Genomic DNA, 21172 nt, shown 5'->3' on the forward strand with positions numbered 1-21172 from the left:
AGAGGGTGTCCCTCATTTGCATTGAGGCGTGGCCCATGCAAACGAGGGAATCTCTTTGGCTCTGTGTCTGTGCCGTATTTTAGACATGGGTGAAAAGGGAAACAAGCTGTCAGTGCACCTCCTGATGGCAGCCCTCTAGAAGGGGTGAAGGGACACCCTAGAAATTCCCTTGGAGGCGGGTGCTGTCACTCACTGCACCCTCTTGCAAGGGAATCTCCCACTCCTTTTAAAAGTGCAGGCGGATGCCGCCTGCAGAGTGAAACACGGAGTGGCTGCATTTCACTTGAATGTGTTGCCCTGTGGGCAGCACGAGTTTGCAGCAGTCCTGGGTGCAGTGCATTTAATCGAATACGGCACACCCTCCATGTTAGCGCTGGCAGCACCTTTTGAAAGGTGCACCCTGCACTAACAATGAAAACGCACAGCATTGTATAATACGATGCTCGGTGTCAGATCTGGAAGGGCTTTGTCAGATCCAAACCCTTAGAAGTTAATATGAGTAAAAATGCTTTAAAAAAGTCTAAATATTGACACGCACCTCACTACCTACACACACCCGTGGCAAGTACACGCTACAGAGTAGCGTGTAACTCATCTGCTGAAATGTGCTCTGCGGCACTGTTAGTAGTATGAAGTGCTACAAAAATATGACTCTGCCATAATACATTCATCATAGCCATCAGTGCACCTTGTGTGTTCTATTGGAGGGAACATTTTATACCGAATGTGGCTGGTTCCAAGGTGTAGGAGCAAGAGTCTAAATCCATTCCTGTCTGCCCCATAGACACCCTCCTCTGTGTCCAATCAGAGAGTGATCTGGAGCCCCCAGTCTCCCACCATAGTCTGTAGTTTCCATGGGCAAACCTTGTGTTATCCATCTGGCTTCAGACCAGTACTATTTCAATGACTCCAAAGTGAACACTTGTGTCTTTCACCAGCGCCTCCGCTCGTGAGAACAATGTCTCTGTGGAAGGTCTCTCAGGTGGAACAAAGAACACTGCTGGAGTGGCATCTTTCGTTAACTGCTCATGGAAGCCAGCCATGCCCAAAAGGGAAGCGACAGTGACCTCAGTTGGTCTCTGCCACTAATGAATGAGTTCTGTTCTCAGTGGGTGGTTCATAAATGAACAGGAACCCACTGAGCTGCAATGCATGGCCTAAAGCAACAGGGCCACCCTCGCTGTCAGCACCATATTGTGTAAGTGACTTATGATCAGTGCCTAAATTGTAAAAAAAATAAGTGCCAGGGCTCTCGCCAGGAGACCATTGCAGCTTGCACCACACATTGCTGTCACTGGTAGTAACAATGAAACTATTAACCATCACGCTCCTACAAGTGTGACAGTGCAGACTATTTCAGGCCCCCAACCTATAAGAATGGCTTGGGCGGCAGATAATAGTCATTTTCAATGTATATATCCCTGGGCGTAGTTTGCATAGTAGCTCTATGCGTAGCTACGCGAAGTGCACTTCAACCTACGCACGCTACGTGTCGCTACGTGAACTGCGTAGTGCGGTAGGGAATTGCTGTTCGCACTGATTGCACAGTGCCGGATGCTTGTCCGCACTGTGCAATCATTGCAAACGGCACCTTGCACTGTGCAAGCGGTCGTTTTCTGCCGCTCGAGTAGATTTGTAGTCGAGCAGCAGCTTTCTCAACGCAGACTGGTAGTTTCTCATCGCGAGCGGTCGCAAGCATACGTGACCACTTGCAGCGAGAAGCCTGACCTCCCCGCGTTGAGAATCTCGCTGGGAGTTTTATTTTCCACACTTGCGATCGGTAACTTGATGTTGCTGATCACGAACAAGGAAAAAGTCTCGCCGGGATGTTGATTTTGCTCGCTCGCGGTCGCCAACTTGACGTTGAGGACCGCGAGCAAGCAAAAAATGCCCGCTAAGCGTTTTTGTACTCTGCTACATGCAATTCGCATAGTGCGTAGTAGCGCAAACAACGCACGCTCCGCGAGCGTAGTGTCGTACTACGCCCAGGGTTAAATGTATATTGAATCAATAATTCATTTTTGTTGTTGTCTTCTCTAAATTAGCAAGACAGCGCCAGCTTGTAGATGACTGTCACAAGCGCCAGTGCTGACAATTAAGTGCCGGTGCTGAACACCCGAAACCATCGGCTTAAATTAAGCACGGCTTATTATGCCCTTTGATCTCTGGAAACAAGATCTCACAGCACCAAGTCATTGGGTGGATAAATGCATTAGAAAGTAGAACAATTATTGGGATGTTGATTCTCTGCTGACCACCCATTTGACTTAGAAAGAGGGTACTGACTAACAATAAGTGTCTGCTGTCACAAACTGGAAGCCAGTGACGTCATAATGCTCCAAGCCAATCAGAGCGTGAGCAATTCCTACTGCTGTTAAGCTCCTCGTAAAGTACTCACCCACACTAATGTTTCTTTTTTTTAAAATATCTTTGTGTTTGCATTTTCCTATCCCGCCACAAAGACAGCTTCTGCAGTGCACGGCCGTATTCTTTACACAAATAATGTTGGTGCAGATAAGAAACATTATTTTCACATCTTAATTGGGATAGCACGTTAATCACAAACACAAATATCTCATTGACAGTGGAATTACTTATAATTGTGCCCCTCTCATGTCAGGGACTCCAGTGAAGCAGTGACACTGTCAGGAAGGTTCCCTCAGGTGGGGGTCTTTTTTACACTGCCTGTCCATATACCACCACGAGCAGAGACATTCGCTCCATACCAGGTACCTCCATTATTATTCTATTGCGATCACCATCTTCTCCTGGCTATCCATCATCTGTTTTAGCTTTCAAAGAGATGGCCATCTCATCCCACCTGGTCATGTCTTCCGCCTCGTGGTCTGTCTCTCGACTGCAGTCAAAGTGTCACCTTCCAATGTCCATTTCAACAATTCTCTCATCCAACATCTGAGAGGAGGAAGCTGGACCAATTCAAAGACTTGACTCTATGCCCCTTGGCAACAAGCCATGCCAAATCAACGAGTCTATTTTCGAACCCATTTTAAGCTCTTGTCTGCGCCTTGCATGACGCCCTCAAGGGTATAACTTATTTTTTTCTCTGTAATTCCTTTCACCTGCTCCTATCCCACCTCCCAGTAAGGTTCAACATCTGGATAACTCCAAAACATATTTAGCTAATGTGCTTTGGGATAGAGACATCTGGGAAAACCAGCAATGCTTAGGGTTTACATAATCTGTCCTTCTTTAATCTAAAAACGTATTAAAAATCCATTTTTACTCACAGCGGGCGTGCGCTACTAGCTTTATTGAGCATTCGAGAGCCATTATCCTTGCCCCCCTCACTTGTCATGGGTCCTCCACTCCGGGGAGAGTACCTGGGGCGGATGGAAATGATCTTAGAGAATTCTTTCTAGAATGCTCTTCAATGCTGTAATATGAGAAATGGATGAATAATGAAAAAAGGTCGACTAGATCATTTATAGGGTAAGTCAATGAAAGAAAACGAAGCTGAAACAGGGCAATGCAACTCACCCCGATTTAAATTGGTCACGTGTTAACCTAACGGTTGTCTGCTGCTGTAGCGGCCACTTCCAAAAAAAAAAAACCCCCACAGGTATGTTGGTGCCTGGGCAAGGACAGCGGTGCACAGACTTGAAAAAACTGTTTTTGGAATGGGTAGCAGCAGGCATGTGTGTTAGGAAGGTGACAGATGTTTGACACTGATTAATATTGCTGCTGCAGTAGCTGTGCTACCCAACCCAACCCTTTCACAGCTCTGTAAGCAGGGACACTGGAACGAGGGGTGCGACTGGTGCGGCAGCACCCCACAGCTGGAGGCAGTTCAAAAATGGAGCATGATGGAGGCTTTAACTCAAAGTCAATGGTCGTGTGTGAGAGCCCAGAGAGCTACTTTTAGCAGACCACTGCACATTCCTTTGTAGTATATGTTTAAGTATACATTATGAGGCTGAAAGAGTGGCGTTTGACACAAACTTTTGACACTTGTGGTCGAATCCTATATGGGATGAAAGAAAGATCCAAGGAGAGGCCACTAATGTAAACAAACAGCTCATTTTTAATGTGCACACATATTAATAAACATCAAGTTCATTCATTCCTTTTAATTGTGCAAGGGGGTGTCAGTCAAGCTTCAAAGTAGGGTGAGAAAAAAAATGAATACACACTCATTACATCCTTGTGTGCAGTCATGGCTACATCTCTTTGGTTTGTTAATGGGTTCCTTTAACTACTCGTTCTCTGAATAACACGTGACACAATTGATCCAAATTTGTAAGAATATTGTGAGACAATGCATCATTCAACACATTATCACGACAATGACTGGGACTGCCATCTCACCCCCTCCTGCCCTCCCACAAACACACACGGCAGACTCAAACCCTTTTACTCTGCCGCACACACTCGTTCAGGAAACACCAGGGGCTTTAGGACCCCTGCAACTCCAGGTCACACATTAGCTCCAGCACCACAGTATGTTAGTTGTATTCTAGCTTGTGCTTGCTGTTTAAGAGTGGGGAGACGGCGAGAGGCCTATCTTGCCACTAAAAGCTGCATTTATGTTTGGAAGAGCCAGTGAGTACCCTGTTTTTATAGCTCCATCCATGAATTACAATATCTTTTATTTAACTGGCCACAGAAGGCTTTTCAGAAAGGCATTTATTTCCGTCCTCTCTTAAAGAGGCAGAGGTTACTGTTTTAGAATGTTATTACTGGACACAGCCTGTTTTTTGGTGGTTGGCACTTGGCTTTTGGCTCTAAAGGCTTTCTGTTGACCAGTGCTTCAGTGATGCTGGTGTTGTCTGGCACTAATCATTACAGCCACTACATATGAATGTAGGGGCTCATTTATGAACCCTGCGTCACTTTTGCGCCACCGGTGCATCACTTTTTGTGACGCACCAGTGGCGTAAAACATGCACCGTGTCGCGCCATATTTACGAAGTGACGCATCTAGGTAGATGCGTCACTACATAAACCCCTGCACTACATTATACCTGTGCCAGGTATAATGTATGCTGGGTGGGCGTACCCCCGCAAGAAAGGGTCGTAGGAGTGGCGCAGCGAAATCTATGAGATTTTGCTGCACCACTACTAGGACGCCAATGCGTCAAAACCTTACGCGTGCCTCATGGCAGGTGTAAGAGTGAGCAGGCCCTTTCACATGGGGCTTGCCCCATGTGAAAGGAACATTGCTGGAGTTGCGTCGTGCTTCCGACACAACTCCAGCAAAGCGTCACTTTTTGCTCCGACAGATACGTCAGTTATACTGACGTATCTGTCCTTCCTTGCGACATGATGCGTCATATTATAAATATGACGCATCATTGGTGTCGCAAGGAGGGCGCACTGAGAAGTGACGCATCGCTGCTTTCACGCAGCAAGGCGTCACTTCTCATAAATGAGGCCTGTAGTGTCTGGGAAGCTGGGCAACCCTGACACCGGTATGCCTTGCAGCGCGTATAAAGCAGTTTGAAATCCCCATTTGTAGCGCTAGCAGGAAGTGCGACGCTTAAAGAGTATGAACTGTGTTGTTTTAAGACCTTTTAACGACAATGGAGGACGCAGCTGCTCAGTTATCAGCACGGCTATATGTGTTCTGCTTATTTAATTATAAATACAGAAGGCGTGATTACGAGTAGAGGTGCTGTGTATCACACGTGATAGGCAAGGATACCACGTGGTATACTAATTATTTAAATAGCGCTTATTACGAGTTTCTGGGGAATAAAATGCAGGTTTTGGTTTTTAACGCACCATGATAGGCTAAATACCATAGGGCATATTTACAAGGACCATATCTCAGCTTTTTTGCCTTTTAAAGCCAAAAAAGCGAGATATGGCATTTGTAAAAAAGCGGAGATAAAAATATCGCCCTATTTACAAGAGGGTGATAATATGCATTAGCGCATGTTAGCACCCTTTTACCCGACGCCTCCCTTTGCATCTCTAATGAGATGCAAAGTGGGTGTCACTGGGCAGTACAACCTTGTAAATATCGCTGATGTACACATCGCGATATTTACAAGGCTGCCCACGCATTTTAGCAGACGTTAGTTTTTGGAGATAACAGCTGTTTTCTCCAAAAACTAGCGTCTGCTAAAAGGCAGACTTAGCTATACTTACCATTGGGGGTGGGTTATGCTGATACGACCACAGGGTCGTATCAGCAAGGTTACCGCCGTTTTCCATGGAACATCGCTGGGAAACCAGCGATGTTCCATGAAAAACATCGCTATCGCTGGGAAATTATCGCCATAGCGCTATGCGTTGTTAATTATTATTTTAACTGACCTGCTCATAATCGAACCCATAGCGCTTTATTTAGCACACACTCACTTCAGTCGGGATTTAGAGCACTGTACAACCAAAAATGTAAAACAGGCTGGCATAACTCAGGGCAGGATGGCCAAAGAGTGTAAAAATAGTAACGTTTGATATCAGTGTCGGGGTATCAGAGCATTATACAGTACACGCTCGGAATACCCCTAGAGTCTGGGCTTGTCTGCAGAGATGGCTGTCAACAGATATGAATAGTCGTTTTTTTAGCTTATCTTTTTTATTCTTTCTTTCTTTTTTGCAGAAAGTTAGTATGCCAATTTCTGATCCAGTTTCAAAAGTGAGCGCATTCAGAGCACGAGGAGGGGGTTTACTGCCAGCTGTAGTTTTGCTTTGAAAGGGAATTTAGGTCAATTATTATTGGCTGTTCAACTTCTTCCAGGATGCTAAAAAATGATTGTAGTTTTTCAGCCATTGGTTCATCTGTTCAGTAAAATCCCATAAATTGGTGTACCATTACGAAGTTTAGACATGGGTGAATCAGAACAGGTTGCACTTGGTGGAAGTTACTCACCCACCCAGGTTCTACAAGTCACATACTTCCCTTTTGAGTCTGCCTAACATGCTCACGATAGAGACTATTGCAATGGACGTGTTCAGACTTTGTTATTGATCTGGCACATTCTTATTCTGAAAATAATTTGATTTTGTGATGTCAGGTATGACTTATGTGATTTACTTGAATATGAAGGCTAAGAGTGTTTTTTGTACCCTCTATAAATAATTTACAGCAAAAAAGATTTCCCCAGCCATTTTGTGTGATTGCATTTCTGCCCCGGGCATCCCGGATCGATGTATTTTTAATAACGCCTGGTGCTTGTTGCTTTTCAGGTACTCTCCTCTGGGTATTGCCTGTCTCATTTGCGGCAAAATCATTGCCATCAACGACCTGGAGGTGGTTGCTAGGCAACTGGGGATGTACATGGTAACCGTGATCGTGGGCCTGATCATCCATGGGGCCATTTTCCTGCCATTGATTTATTTCGCCATCACCCGGAAGAACCCCTTCACTTTCTTCGTTGGAATCTTCCAGGCCTGGATCACGGCTTTGGGCACAGCATCCAGGTAATGCTGAGATTTCAGAATTTTAATTTAGAAGCCGTTTGGTCAAATCTTTTTACTGAACTTTTAGTGTGAGAAAAGTGCAAAAAAGGGCCCGAAATGAACTCATTTATGCAGCAACCCAGAGCAGTTCTGGAGCAGAGGATATACATACCCGGCTCTGGAGCTGCAACTAGTGACACAAACAATGCAACGAAAGGAAGCACATTATTGTTTTTATTTAGCATTTTCCAGTATTGTACAGTTCATATTTAAAGGAAAACTTAGAAAATAACAGCTTCCATGGATGAATAAGTTGAGCTGCCACAGGGGTCGCATCTGACAGGGATGAGCTGTTTCGAGCTATCATCGGAGTGCATTGAACAATCTCTGTTTCTGATTTTAACTGAACTACTAACACATATGACTCTGTTCCGAGACTTCGCATTAATTGAAGATGAGAAAACAAACGTGTGAGGTCATAGTGAAAGTTTACGTACCAGCATTGAGTGTTTGTTCTTTTTCTGGGGTGTAAACCACAGATACTGGCTTGATGTAGGTGCACTTGTACACATGGTCTTGGGGCTGTTCAAGCTTCTCCCCTCTTACTGGTTCTTGTTTTGTATAATTCTTTTTTTCTTACAATAACATTGACACGATAGAGTTACAAACCATGACTTCAGCTTCACTTTCAAACTATTTCTTGACTCGCGCTGCTGGAGCCGACAAGGGCTGCCTTGCTGGCGGAATGTCCCATCTTCTCTGGTTCTGAATGAACCTCCGATAAAGAGAAGAACAAGCCCAGGGTTGATGGAGCAGAAGAGATTCTATGGCGTGCCTTAGCTGCGGGGCTGTCTTACATGGAACTGCGGGCATCCCAGCCTTCGGATACCCAGCAGGCAGAGTCACAGCAATACTACCTGGCAACAACAATAACAGGAAATAGAATTAGCGATGGGTAACAGTGAATTATGAGGATGTTTTTCACAGAGGGCTCCTGGATGACATAAAATATACAACAAGATTAAAGAATGAGTTGTCTATGATGTGACTCTGAACCTCGAACTGCAAAATATCTATCACTCACTTTCTACTCGTTTACAATTTGTTATGGATGACCCCAAAAAATCAACCACCCCTGCTTTAAACTGCTACACCGGGGCAGGAGAGTAATGCGATAGCCACAATTAACATGGCCTCTCTGTCCTGGCCTGATAAAAAAAAAATGCCCCGTACGACTCGTACCCCTGTACGACTTGCACCCCAGGAACAACTTTTCCCGGGATATGAGTCGTACAAAGTTCGCTTCGTAGCGGGTAATGGCATTCCCCCTGTACGGGACGTTTTCCGTACAAATCGTAAATCGGAAAGCCAGTCCGGATCGTACTAGTACGGTTGAACTGCGTTTTTACAATTTGTATGGAAAAGTGTCCAGGTCCGTCTGGTACAACTTTTCCTGATCCGATTTGTAAGGATCGGGCCGATCCGTACAAATCGGATCAGGAAAAGTTGTATTTTTCCCGTACGAATCGTACTTCACGGGTCGGACGGGACATGTACGATTTGTATGGAAAAATGTACCGATACGAGTCGGACGGGAAAAAAAAATACAGGATCGGAATCGGCCCCTAATAGTTTTTTAATTAATTTAATATTATAGTTATATTCATTTTATTAATTTCCTTTATTAATGAAATTGTTTTATTTTTGTTGTGCAGTTTGTAATTTATCCTGTGAATTTAAAAAAAAATGTGTTTAGTAATTTTTAATTTAGCAGTGGGTTGCTGGGTTTATAAGGAAATAGAGTGGAAAATAAATAAATTATAAAAATATCGATATTTGTATACCTAAATATTTAATTGATGGTTAAGTATGTAAATTGTTTAATTGAGGAATTTGTATTTTAATTACTTAGGTGTGTTTTGTAATTTATAATATATGTTATATTTTGTGTAATGTAATTACTAATTTGTATTTTAGTTGCTACTCCGGATTGTATGGGAATAGGGTGGAAAGTTATTTAAATTAAAAAAAATTTTTTTTACAAATACAAATTTTTGTTAGTTAGAGAGGTCATTTATGAGTCGTATCTTTACATCCACAGTCGAGACGAAATCTCTGGCGTGGCCTGGATGAAGTGTAATTAATGGGCCGGAATGCAATTTTTACAAAAAGGAACATTAGGAACGTGCAATAAATGGTACAGGAGGTCATGAAAATCAATTTGGGTAGGGAAAAGGGTGTGGCCAGACACTGCAACATATCCCAGAAAAGTTAGCTCCTTTTCATTCAACCAATCAGGCATTCCACAATTTGACTGTAGATACTACAGTCAACAGTGAGGGGAGCACACATTTGGATTGCATGCACCATGATGCAAAGGAGAAAACTTTTCTGGGATATGTTGTAGTGTCTGGCCACACCATTTTTCCCAGGCCAATGATAGTATTCAACCATGAAATAAAGTTTTCCAATTCAAATTTCTCACCTTCTCCATAACAAGAAGAGCTTGTCTATAAAGCGAGTCCAGAGCATGACCTTCCTCATGTTAGGTTCTTTTTTCCTCTGCTCAGGTCACCTCCTTCTCCCCCCACCCCATGAAAATATTTGTGTAGGTGGGGGCGAAGGAGGTGCTCATGGCTGCGCCCTGTTGTTGTACATAAATCATTTTTTTAACAGTGAACACATTGTGTATAAACAATATTTGAGCATTTCCAGCATCATTTCAGTATGCTCCAAAGGTGCAGTAGGTCTATCTCTTAAAAAGTAGTGCCATGCAGCCAACCCATTCTTGTGATTGATAGATGTATACAGTGATACTACATCAAGAGTGACCATTATGTATTTAGACCCTGAAGAAATTCCATTGATTTTCTTTAAAGATTCAGTAGAGTTTTTAAAGTATGATGTCAGACTCATTAATATGACTGTGAAAATAAGTTCAGGTACCTTGAGGTGTACTCAAGAAGTGACCCTATTGAACTTACTATAGGTCTCCCAGGAGGTGCTTTTATGTCCTTATGTATTTTTGGGAGGAAATATATTGTTGCCATTTTAGGATGTGTGGTCTGAAAGTATTGGTATTCATCCCTGTCCAATACATCTATTGCTTTCAACATCAAGTGGTATTCAGTTTATAATTGCTGTATAGAATTCTTTGATAGATGCTTGTAATGGTTAGTATTTTCATACTGCCATTTTGCTTCCGTGAGATGGGTTGTCTTATCCATCAACACAGTGTCCCCCCTTATTAGAAGGTTTAATTGTTGATGGATTATCCCTTTTGAGCACTGCAATATCATTCCAATCTCTTTATTTCAAATTGTATTTATTTCTTTTCGTTGAACATTTTGTTTTCAGATTGTTCAAATCCTCCACTACTAATTCGTAAAATTGGTAAATTTTATTGCCTACTGGCAATTTGGGCAAAAAATGCTCTTTGAATTGCATCCACTTCGTGCGGGCATACTTGTACCGAACCTCATACCATTTAGATCTAAAATTTGAGACACTGTTGTATCTGATGTTTCTGGTGATTAAGCTAAATCATGAATTTCCATCAATTCTGGGGTATCATGAATTTTAAAGTTCGATAATTTTCTAGGAAGACGTGATGCTTAAATGGATTTCTTTGGTTTCATCTCAAAATTCTTATATCGTTTGAGGTTTCTAGCAAATCTGTAGATCTCAATCCAAGTGCTAGAAAAGTCCGGGGCAGATAAGGGCCCGTATGTCAAACCAAGATTCAATACTCTGTCCTGATTCTTAGTTAAATGAACAGAGGAGATGTGAACCAATGATTTTGTGATGAGTAATATCCACTCCCAACATGGTTCTTATTTCCTCCTTCTGGTCTTCTCTGTTTTTATTTAACCCATCTTACCCTACATTTCCTCTGTCTGGTTCTTTGTGCTCTGCCTCTTACTCCTTCATGTGTCATCAAGCACAGTAGACATAGCTCCTTGTGAGAATCCTCCCTCATCAGCACTGGATCCAGCTTCCGAGCTATATTCTATTTCGCTGCCTGCATCACCTTGGGACTTGCCCATTTTCTCCTTCATTCTCAATCATCATACTTCTTGGCAAAAGTGTATATTCTCTCATATTTATAGTCTAGTTTGTCTTGGGTAAATGTCCTGGCTTTCCTCTTCATTACTTCATTATCATTATCGAGGAGTGAGTTTCTATTTTCGACAATAGCTCTTATTTCTGTGTTGTCCTTGACCTTTTCTATTTCATTTGTTAACAGTTCTATCTTTTCAGTTTGTTGTTCTATTTTATGTTTTGCTTGTTTTATGAACATATTTACGAGTTTCATAGAGCAATCCCAAGTATTCATACATTATTCCTTTGTGAGATCATTACCCATGTCCTCATAGGTGAGTAATACCATAATGTGGAGGCCTCTAGGTATTCTTCCAAATTCCAGGTATTTGGAAAACGATGTGATTCCCACTATTGTTTTGACTCTATGCTTCTTGCTTTCTCCAATTCTTTGATCAATTGAGTCAGTGTTTTATTATATTGCCCATGTATATCTCCCTCATGGTTACTATTCGTTTCATTGCTAAGTGTCCGTTCGGCAGCTAATTTCCATCACATTTGTCTCTCTTCCATTTCCGATCTTATTGTTTTGATGTACCCCTCTTAAAGTTCGATACATGTTTTTGCACTCATCTAAAAAAAAGGTATAGTATTGTGTTTAGCTTTGTGCCACTCATTAGTTCTAGTTACTCATGCACCTGTAACAATTTTCAATTTGAATATAATCCTAGAGGTTTTGTTGCGATTTCACAGTAATGTGCACTATTCTTCCCTGTCTGTAATACGAGCTACTTTTGCACTTTTCACTAGTGCAATTTTGTTTTATCCCATGAACGGATTCCGCTACTCCACTATAAGCGCTTCTGCTGACCGCGTTAGTCTAGCGAGCCTACTGGCCGGGGATCGGTAATCTACCCGGACGCCCTCCGGTGCTCAGAGCTGCCAAGACCCACACTGGCCTATATGCTTGCCTTTTTTCATGATAGTCTCTTCCACAATATTTTTAACACAATATTTTGGTAGTTTATATTCAAAGTATGTAAACTCACTAATGTTGTAGACAATATCTTGACACAATATTCTGGCACTTTGATATTGTTGTTTTCGATATTCTAACATTAAGATAGATCAGAAGATGCGCCCTGGAGGACACAGCCATTACAACGCATCTGTTACCATGCATAGCCTTTACCACGCGGTCGTTACAACTTGTGTACCGTTACCACGCATATACGCTACCAAGTGTTATTTTACAACACATATTCCTTTATTATTTGTAAAGGTATGAATGATAAGGGCATATGTGTGGTACTGGCGGTAAGGGCATATGTGTGGTACTGGTAGTAAGGGCATATGCGTGGTAACAGTGGTAAAGGCATAAGTACGTCAATCAGCGTTGTTAGGGAAACGAAGAGACCCTTCTCCTTCCTCTTTAGCGAAAAAACTACTTACCCACATGCCAACCTTGAAGAGCTGCTTTATCGTGAGGTACGGGGAATTGCAGAGGAGGGCGTGGGGCAGAGGGGTTTCAGGGCCAAGTCCTGCTTCAGGGCTTTGGGCTGGAGGTGGGGGATGCTCCAGAGTCCTGCTTTAGGGCTTTGGGCTAGGACTGGTTTCTTTATAAGGGCAGGTAGCTATGGGGGTTTCTTTAGGAGTCCTGTTTTAAGGCTCAGGACTGGGGCCTGGTTTTGTTCGAGAGCAGCAGGCTAGGGGAAGTTGTGCCAGGGGTCCAGATATAGGGCTCATGGCTTTTTTTTTTTAAAGAACTGAGGCCAGTAGGGGTAGTGCTGGGGTTTGGTTTTAGAGCTCAGCGCTGGGATCAGGGAAAACCTTTGCCACGTATATGCCAACATGGGTCCAGTTTCACTGCTGGCAGGACCTGTTTTTTGCTGGGGTTGGGCTGGGCCTATTCCTACCTGCAGCGCTTTAAAAATAATCCATAGAAAAAAATGGTTTTAAAACGGACAAGTCAGACCATGCTGATAGTGAACATCTAACATAGGCATGGTGGGCGGCTTGCCTATTGATAAAGCAAGATTTTGGTTTTCAGTGAAGGAGGCCCCTAGGGGTGGTTAAGGGGAGTACTAAGAGAGATGAAGATGGCACAGGAGTGAAGAGAGGCCGAAGGAAAGGATAGTAATAACGAAAATCGAGAGGAACAGGACCAGAGCAAGGGAACAATATAGAGGGGGGCGATTGCGTAACAGACAGGGTTTGAGCAAGTTAATAGAAACCAAGGAGAGGACCAAGAATGTAAATAACAAAGAGAAAGACAAACACAAGAAAACCACCAGTAGAGCTTTCAATTTACGCCATTTACCCAATTTTACTCTACTATGGGGCATATCAGCAAGGCGAGGCGATATTGCCTAATTAGCAAGCTCACGCTAACGTGTGAAAACTTGATTTAGCGTAGGAATTCCTAACGCCCAGCTTTGCATCTCTAATGAGATGCAAAGTGGGCGTTCCTGACCTGACATGACAGGAGAAATGTCGCTGAGCGACATTTCTCCTATCATCAAGCCCCACGCTATGAAGCATAGCGATAACTCCTGTTATCGCTACTTTCCTTACGCCTGCTTCAGGACTGACTTAGCCATGATATCCTATGGAAGGTGGATATCATGGCTAAGTTTGTGAGTCCCTATCAGCAAGTTAACGCCACACTATGTGAGATTATCGCTGGGTTTCCAGCGATAATCTCACGTTAGGCAGTTAGCGTGAGGATTTTTATCGCTTTTGACATAAACGTTGCTAATAGCACGCTATCTCAGCGATAAAAATCCACGCTAGCCGGCGATAATTATCCTAGCGCTAAGTGCGCTTAGCGATAATTATCGCCGGTTGTTGCTGATATGCTTGTTTTTTTCCAGGGAAGTTGGAATAACCCATACACGGGTGTGGCTATCAGCAGTACACCAGGTGCAGTGGCACCAGGACCAGCATTCTAGGGTGCCATTATGCATCACTTTTAGCTGGGGGGATGGGGTCATTTTCACTGTTTGCAGTAGGGATCAGGGCACCTGTGCTACGCCATGAACCCAGATTTTTTTTTTTTGCGTAATACGCACTCTAGGCTTCTTAGGAGTTGATATGACGCAAAGGAAAGTGTAAATAGTGGAGAAAACAATATCTTGGGAAGGTGCCAGAACCTTCTCTGACTTGTAACATCTGCTACTTGTACCAGCTTTGTTATCTTCAATTCCTATTTTACTTAGAGTTTTTGATCCGAGGGCAGTTCTTTGGAGTAAGACCGAGGGCAGTTTACAATGTCAGGGGCTTATTTACAAGCGCCTTGCTCCACTTTGGCGCAAGGGGCTTGTAAATCTGCACCTCAGTGTTTAGTGCACAGTGTGCCTCGAAGACCCCTCTCGCGGCTCTCACTTTTGCCTGATTTGTACTTATTCTATCTCAAGTGCATCGCCTATCCTTCTTACACAGGCCACTCAATGCCAACCAGGACCTCTCCCCCTAATCTTCCTACTAATGTAAGGATTTTACCTCTGTGATTATCCCCTCTGCGCCATACCTACTGCTCGTTTAATACAATCAAAAGAAACAAATGTGTTAATAATTGTGTAAAATACTAAATTCTACAAATTTGAAAATGCCTATTTTTTGGCTTATATTTTGCACAAATGTAATATAATTTACTAAAGTTGTCCAAAAAGGGATGAAGAGGAATTTTCTACACAAAATGTAAGGGGAGAGTCTGGAATTCTTCCATTCTGCGCACCCTCCAGCGGAACCAGAGAGACTGACTAGAATGCGTGGGGTGTTTTACGCAGTATAATTGGTCTTGGATTAGCCAATGTGATGTGAATGCCTGGAATGCCCCAGGCTCTTTCATATTGGGCTGCCGTGGTGGGGTGGGTCAGGCAGCAGAAAGGCCTCCTGTAGTAAAATTCCACTATGCAGTGTGGCAGTCTCAATCCACAAACTCCCCTGTTGCAAAAATGCAATATATTTGCCGCAGACTGTTACAAAACGAGCTACTCCTCTTTATCGTTTGGCTAGTAAATATTGAGTTATGCTACTACATTTTTACTTTGTATGGAAAATTCTCTGGGCGTATGTGCTGACACAACTGATTTTTAAGCTCTAGTTTAGCACAATTATATAAACTACAGTTGGCAAACGAGACAGTAGTGAATCTTCTATGGAAAAAAAGAAAAAACCAGAATAGCACTGGGAGAATGAAGGATAAGTGATAGATGAAAAGGATATATATACATAAATAAATAGTTTCCCTCGGTTTGAGAACACTAACACCGCAGGCTTCATGCCATGGAAATCCGAGAATCATCTCAAAATGTGCACTCAATTGAAAAAAGCCTTTGTGCACAGTGTGCCTCGAAGACCCCTCTCGCAGCTCTGACTTATGCCTGATTTGTACTCATTCTATCTCACGTGCATCGCTGATCCTTCTTACACAGGCCACTCAATGCTATGGGGGTTTCTTTAGGAGTCCTGTTTTAAGGCTCAGGACTGGGGCCTGGTTTTGTTAGAGAGCAGCAGGCCAGGGGAAGTTGTGCCAGGGGTCCAGATTTAGGGCTCATGGCTGAGGTTTTTTTCTTTTTTAAAGAACAGTAGGGGTAGTGCTGGGGTTTGGTTTTAGAGCTCAGGGCTGGGATCAGGGAAAACCTTTGCCACGTATATGCCAACATGGGTCCAGTTTCACTGCTGGCAGGACCTGTTTCTTTTCTGGGGTTGGGCTGGGCCTATTTTCTACCTGCAGCGCCTTAAAAATAATCCATAGAAAAAAATGGTTTTAAAACAGACAAGTCAGACCATGCTGATAGTGAACATCTAACATAGGCATGGTGGGCGGCTTGCCTATAGATAAAGCAAGAGTTTGGTTTTCAGTGAAGGAGGCTCCTAGGGGTGGTTAAGGGAAGTAAGAAGAGAGATGAAGATGGCACAGGAGTGAAGAGAGGCCGAAGGAAAGGATAGTAAGAATGAAAATCGAGAGGAACAGGACCAGAGCAAGGGAACAATATAGAGGGGGGCGATTGCATAACAGACAGGGTTTGAGCAAGTTAATAGAAACCAAGGAGAGGACCAAGAATGTAAATAACAAAGAGAAAGACAAACACAAGAAAACCACCAGTAGAGCTTTCAATTTACGCCATTTACCCAATTTTACTCTACTATGGGGCATATCAGCAAGGCGAGGCGATATCGCCTAATTAGCAAGCTCACGCTAACGTGTGAAAACTTGATTTAGCATAGGAATTCCTAACGCCCAGCTTTGCATCTCTAATGAGATGCAAAGTGGGCGTTCCTGACCTAACATGACAGGAGAAATGTCGCTAAGCGACATTTCTCCTATCATCAAGCCCCACGCTATGAAGCATAGCGGCAGGAAAAGTAGCAATAACTCCTGTTATCGCTACTTTCCTTACGCCTGCTTCAGGACTGACTTAGCCATGATATTCTATGGAAGGTGGATATCATGGCTAAGTTTGTGGGGCCCTATCAGCAAGCTAACGCCACACTATGTGAGATTATCGCTGGGTTTCCAGCGATAATCTCACGTTAGGCAGATAGCGTGAGGATTTTTATCGCTTTTGAGATAAGCGTTGCTAATAGCACGCTATCTCAGCGATAAAAATCCACGCTAGCCGGCGATAATTATCCTAGCGCTAAGTGCGCTTAGCGATAATTATCGCCGGTTGTTGCTGATATGCTTGTTTTTTTCCAGGGAATTTGGAATAACCCATATACGGGTGTGGCTATCAGCAGTACACCAGGTGCAGTGGCACCAGGACCAGCATTCTAGGGTGCCATTATGCATCACTTTTAGCTGGGGGGATGGGGTCATTTTCACTGTTTGCAGTAGGGATCAGGGCACCTGTGCTACGCCATGAACCCAGATTATTTTTTTTTGCGTAATATGCACTCTAGGCTTCTTAGGAGTTGATATGACGCAAAGGAAAGTGTAAATAGTGGAGAAAACAATATATTGGGAAGGTGCCAGAACCGTCTCTGACTTGTAAATATGCTACTTGTACCAGCTTTGTTATCTTCAGTTTACAGTGTCAGTGTTTAGTGCACAGTGTGCCTCGAAGACCCCTCTCGCGGCTCTCACTTTTGCCTGATTTGTACTTATTCTATCTCACGTGCATCGCTGATCCTTCTTACACAGGCCACTCAATGCCAACCAGGACCTCTCCCCCTAATCTTCCTACTAATTTAAGGATTTTACCTCTGTGATTATCCCCTCTGCGCCATACCTACTGCTCGTTTAATACAATCAAAAGGAACAAATGTGTCAATAATTGGGTAAAATACTGAATTGTACCAATTTGAAAATACCTATTTTTTGGCTTATATTTTGCACAAATGTAATATAATTTACCAAAGTTGTCCAAAAAGGGATGAAGAGGAATTTTCTACACAAAATGTAAGGGGAGAGTCAGGAACATTTTTACTTTGTATGGAATTTTCTCTGGGTGTATGTGCTGACACAACTGATTTTTAAGCTCTAGTTTAGCACAATTATATAAAGTACAGTTGGCAAAAGAGACAGTAGTGAATCTTCTGTGGAAAAAAAGAAAAAACCAGAATAGCACTGGGAGAATGAAGGATAAGTGATAGATGAAAAGGATATATATACATATATAAATAGTTTCCCTCGGTTTGAGAACACTAACACCGCAGGCTTCATGCCACGGAAATCCGAGAATCATCTCAAAATGTGCACTCAATTGAAAAAAGCCTTTGCGGCGAACATGGCATGAAGCGTATGTGCGAAACTATGGCAACCAGATGTGAAAACATGAACATTCCCTCCTTCTGGCATCTAGCGACCAAGCGAGAACACATCAAAGGACCAGGCATCAGAAGTCTTAATTCTATGTGACATGGTGGGTGTGACCAATCCTGAGAGGAAGCGACTGACGTCCGTCTCCTCCAGGGTTTTAATCCGAATCATATTATAAGAATCACATTTTCATCAATTGGAAACTTGTGACAAGCCCTGCCCTTCTAACAGTCGTACTGTCTGCCTGTGATGTCTCTCTGGGTCTAGGATTGAATGGCATCTCTTTCAGAGGAAATATGGCCTAGAGGTCCAGATGCAACTGTGCCTTTTGGGGCAGGGCTTGGCTTGGATTTATTCGCTTAAAGTTTATCCCTCTTTATAAAGTCTCAGATGAGATAAACAACATGATGGGACTGCAGTCCAAGGACTCCTGAGTCACTTTAAAGCGTTGGATCAAACATCCCATCCCATGGTCCACTCTCTGCCTGCCTCATTCCGCTCTATCAACCATATAGTTCTATATCTTGGCTGATCGCTGGTAAGAAACCCATGTATTTATCACCTTCTCTACACAATTCCCTAATCTTTTGTCAGGTTTTCAACCCTAAATCATACACGAAAGAAAAGATCTGACTACCTGTCTCCCAAAAACTCCATCATCTCATCACTCTAGGAGAATTCAACCTTTATTTCAACAGTCTAACCCACTAGGACCTCTTTCATTAATTTCTTTCTTCTCGTTGACTTCTAAACACTTGCTTACTGTGATGTTAGATCTTATCCAGATGTGTAAATCTTTCACTCTCGCACCACTTTTGATCAGGTTTTCTACTCATATGCCATCCTACATCTGAAAACTATCAAAATACAAAGGCAACCCTACTCAACAAGAACCAGTGCCGTCAAAAGCATTATCAACAACAGCGGTTCTCATGTAATTATATCTGTGTCTGCTCATTTCTTGCTATTGGTTGGCTACAACAGCACTCTCATTATCTTGTTTCTCATTGGTCGGTGAATACTGGTTTCACTTTCTATTTGTGTGTTTGTCACTCTGGTAGAGCACGGACCAAGTACAGCTTCCTATCCATGGCCTGTGAACTTCTACTAGTTGCACGCTTCTGGATGTACTTATTTTCTTTCTGTTGTAGCACTCCATTAGAGTGCATGTGTTTGCAGACCGTGTCCCTTCATTCCCCTATCATTTCTTGCATCCAGTCACCTCCCAGTCCAATCCTACATCTTCGCTTGCACACGGCCCTCGCTCCCCTCCGCTACGTTGCATATATCAATAAACCAACCATAAAATCCTCTTTTTATGCCACTCATCAACATCCTACGTTTGGGAAATCAAACTGACATGTTGCATTGTAGCTGAATATTTCTGATCATAGGCAAAGCTGTTATTTAGAAATATTCAGGCATAGTTTTCTTCTGCACTTTTTCTCACAGTAATTTGTGTCCGTAAACTTTACTTTGGGTAACAGTCTAGCGTCCTAACTTTTTGCAAGGTATTTTACAGTGGTCTATGAAAAACTACTTAGCACAGAACAGGATTGTTCTTTGACCCTCTAAGTCTAAAACAAATACCATAAGGGTAGCGCACAGGCTTGCGGATACTCAGTGACCCCTTTAAACGTGCCTCGTTCACCAGTTCTGGGTGCTGGGCATGACAGCGTAGCACACGGACACGGGTCTTGAGAGCCCAGTGGCACCACAGTAAGATAGATCTATGCTTGTGCAAAAACCGATAACAGGGTTGCAGTTTCCGTCACCCCAGGCCTTCCAAAACTCGTCTTCCCTCATACAGTTCTCAATGTCTGAAAAAGCGTAAGGACTTCTTAAGGCCTCCCAGGGTTTTCTTCTATAAAGCCAGAGGGCCGCAATTTTGGCTTATTACCAAACAATTTTGATGAAAGTGATCTTAAACCACTTGATTGGGCGTTTTATTTGGTTTTCTGGATGAGCATTCATGTAATCTGAGATAGGCAGAGGCCCTAGTTTCTATACATTGACAATATGGCTAGCAAAAACATTGACAAAGCCAATAGCTCCTGCATAGGTGAGATATATTGATTTTTCTCCTTGTCATTGTGCTCTTCACTCTCAAATCCTACCCATTTGCCAATTGATATCCCAAGAATTCAGTTGCAGGGTCTTTTTCTCTCTCTCTCTCTCTCCCTCCCCACACCGCACATTTTAGAGGCATAATCTTGTTCTTCGAAATCTTCTATATTTTATGCTTTTCTTTGCAAAAGGCAAAAACAAAGTATTTTTCTGCCAAATCAGAAATGATGCATCTAACATTTCATTCTGTATTTCTTACAAACACTCACATACATTTTCAGCTAGAAACCTTAGTGTAGGACTCAACCCAACCAAGAGCTCAGAATACTTCTTCTTATAGACTGCCACTGCTGCCAGATGCACAACGTTGCAAAATGCGTCCCCAGACCACACCAAACGAAGAAAGCTCAGTTCCATGATCCCGTCCTCTGCAAGTTAGATTGCTGCAATAGCTGTCTGCATTACCGTAGATTCCATTCTAAGTATCAGCGAGGGCAGAAAAAACACACTAGTAAAATAAAAACAAAATGTGCGGACCGGCCTGTCTGCCATCTGGTTGCCCTCAATCCACGTGACCCCTTCACAGTCCTTCTGCCCCCATCTTCCAATCTGCCCACTCAGCGGGGCTGTGATATAGATATATAGTTATATTATACTGTGCGAGCAACTCGTTCTTACGAGTAATGAACCTGTGTATACGCACGAGATGTGTTATTAACCCCTTCGCTGCGGCGGGAATTCCGCTGGGGGGTTGGGGGGGGGCAGCGCTGTGGCGCTGTGCTCGTCATGAGCCACGGTTGAGCTGTGCTCATGACGGAGTGGTTCCGTCACGGCGCTAATCGCCCGCACAGGTGGGGAATTTGCGCCGCGTGGGCGGAGCGGCCGCCAACGGCCGCGGCATGACGGAACCACTCCGTCATGAGCACACGG

The 21172-nt window shown here is 43.2% G+C and overlaps 1 protein-coding gene across 4 annotated transcripts in view; it reads left to right on the forward strand.

Moving 5' to 3' along the window:
* Positions 1-21172, forward strand: part of SLC1A2 (solute carrier family 1 member 2) — a 419386-nt gene that overhangs the window by 363007 nt on the left and 35207 nt on the right. For all 4 annotated transcript variants that reach the window (XR_014978712.1, XM_085643492.1, XM_085643494.1 and 1 more), the window contains exon 7: positions 7156-7389. Coding sequence is in view for 3 of the 4 variants with exons in the window: in XM_085643492.1 (XP_085499618.1) it covers positions 7156-7389 (234 nt within the window). In the remaining variant the exon portion in view is untranslated. The remainder of the gene's footprint in view (positions 1-7155; positions 7390-21172) is intronic.

The sequence above is a fragment of the Triturus cristatus genome, chromosome 3_1 (assembly GCF_964204655.1).
Source record: "Triturus cristatus chromosome 3_1, aTriCri1.1, whole genome shotgun sequence".
In the NCBI taxonomy this organism is placed as follows: Eukaryota; Metazoa; Chordata; class Amphibia; order Caudata; family Salamandridae; genus Triturus; species Triturus cristatus.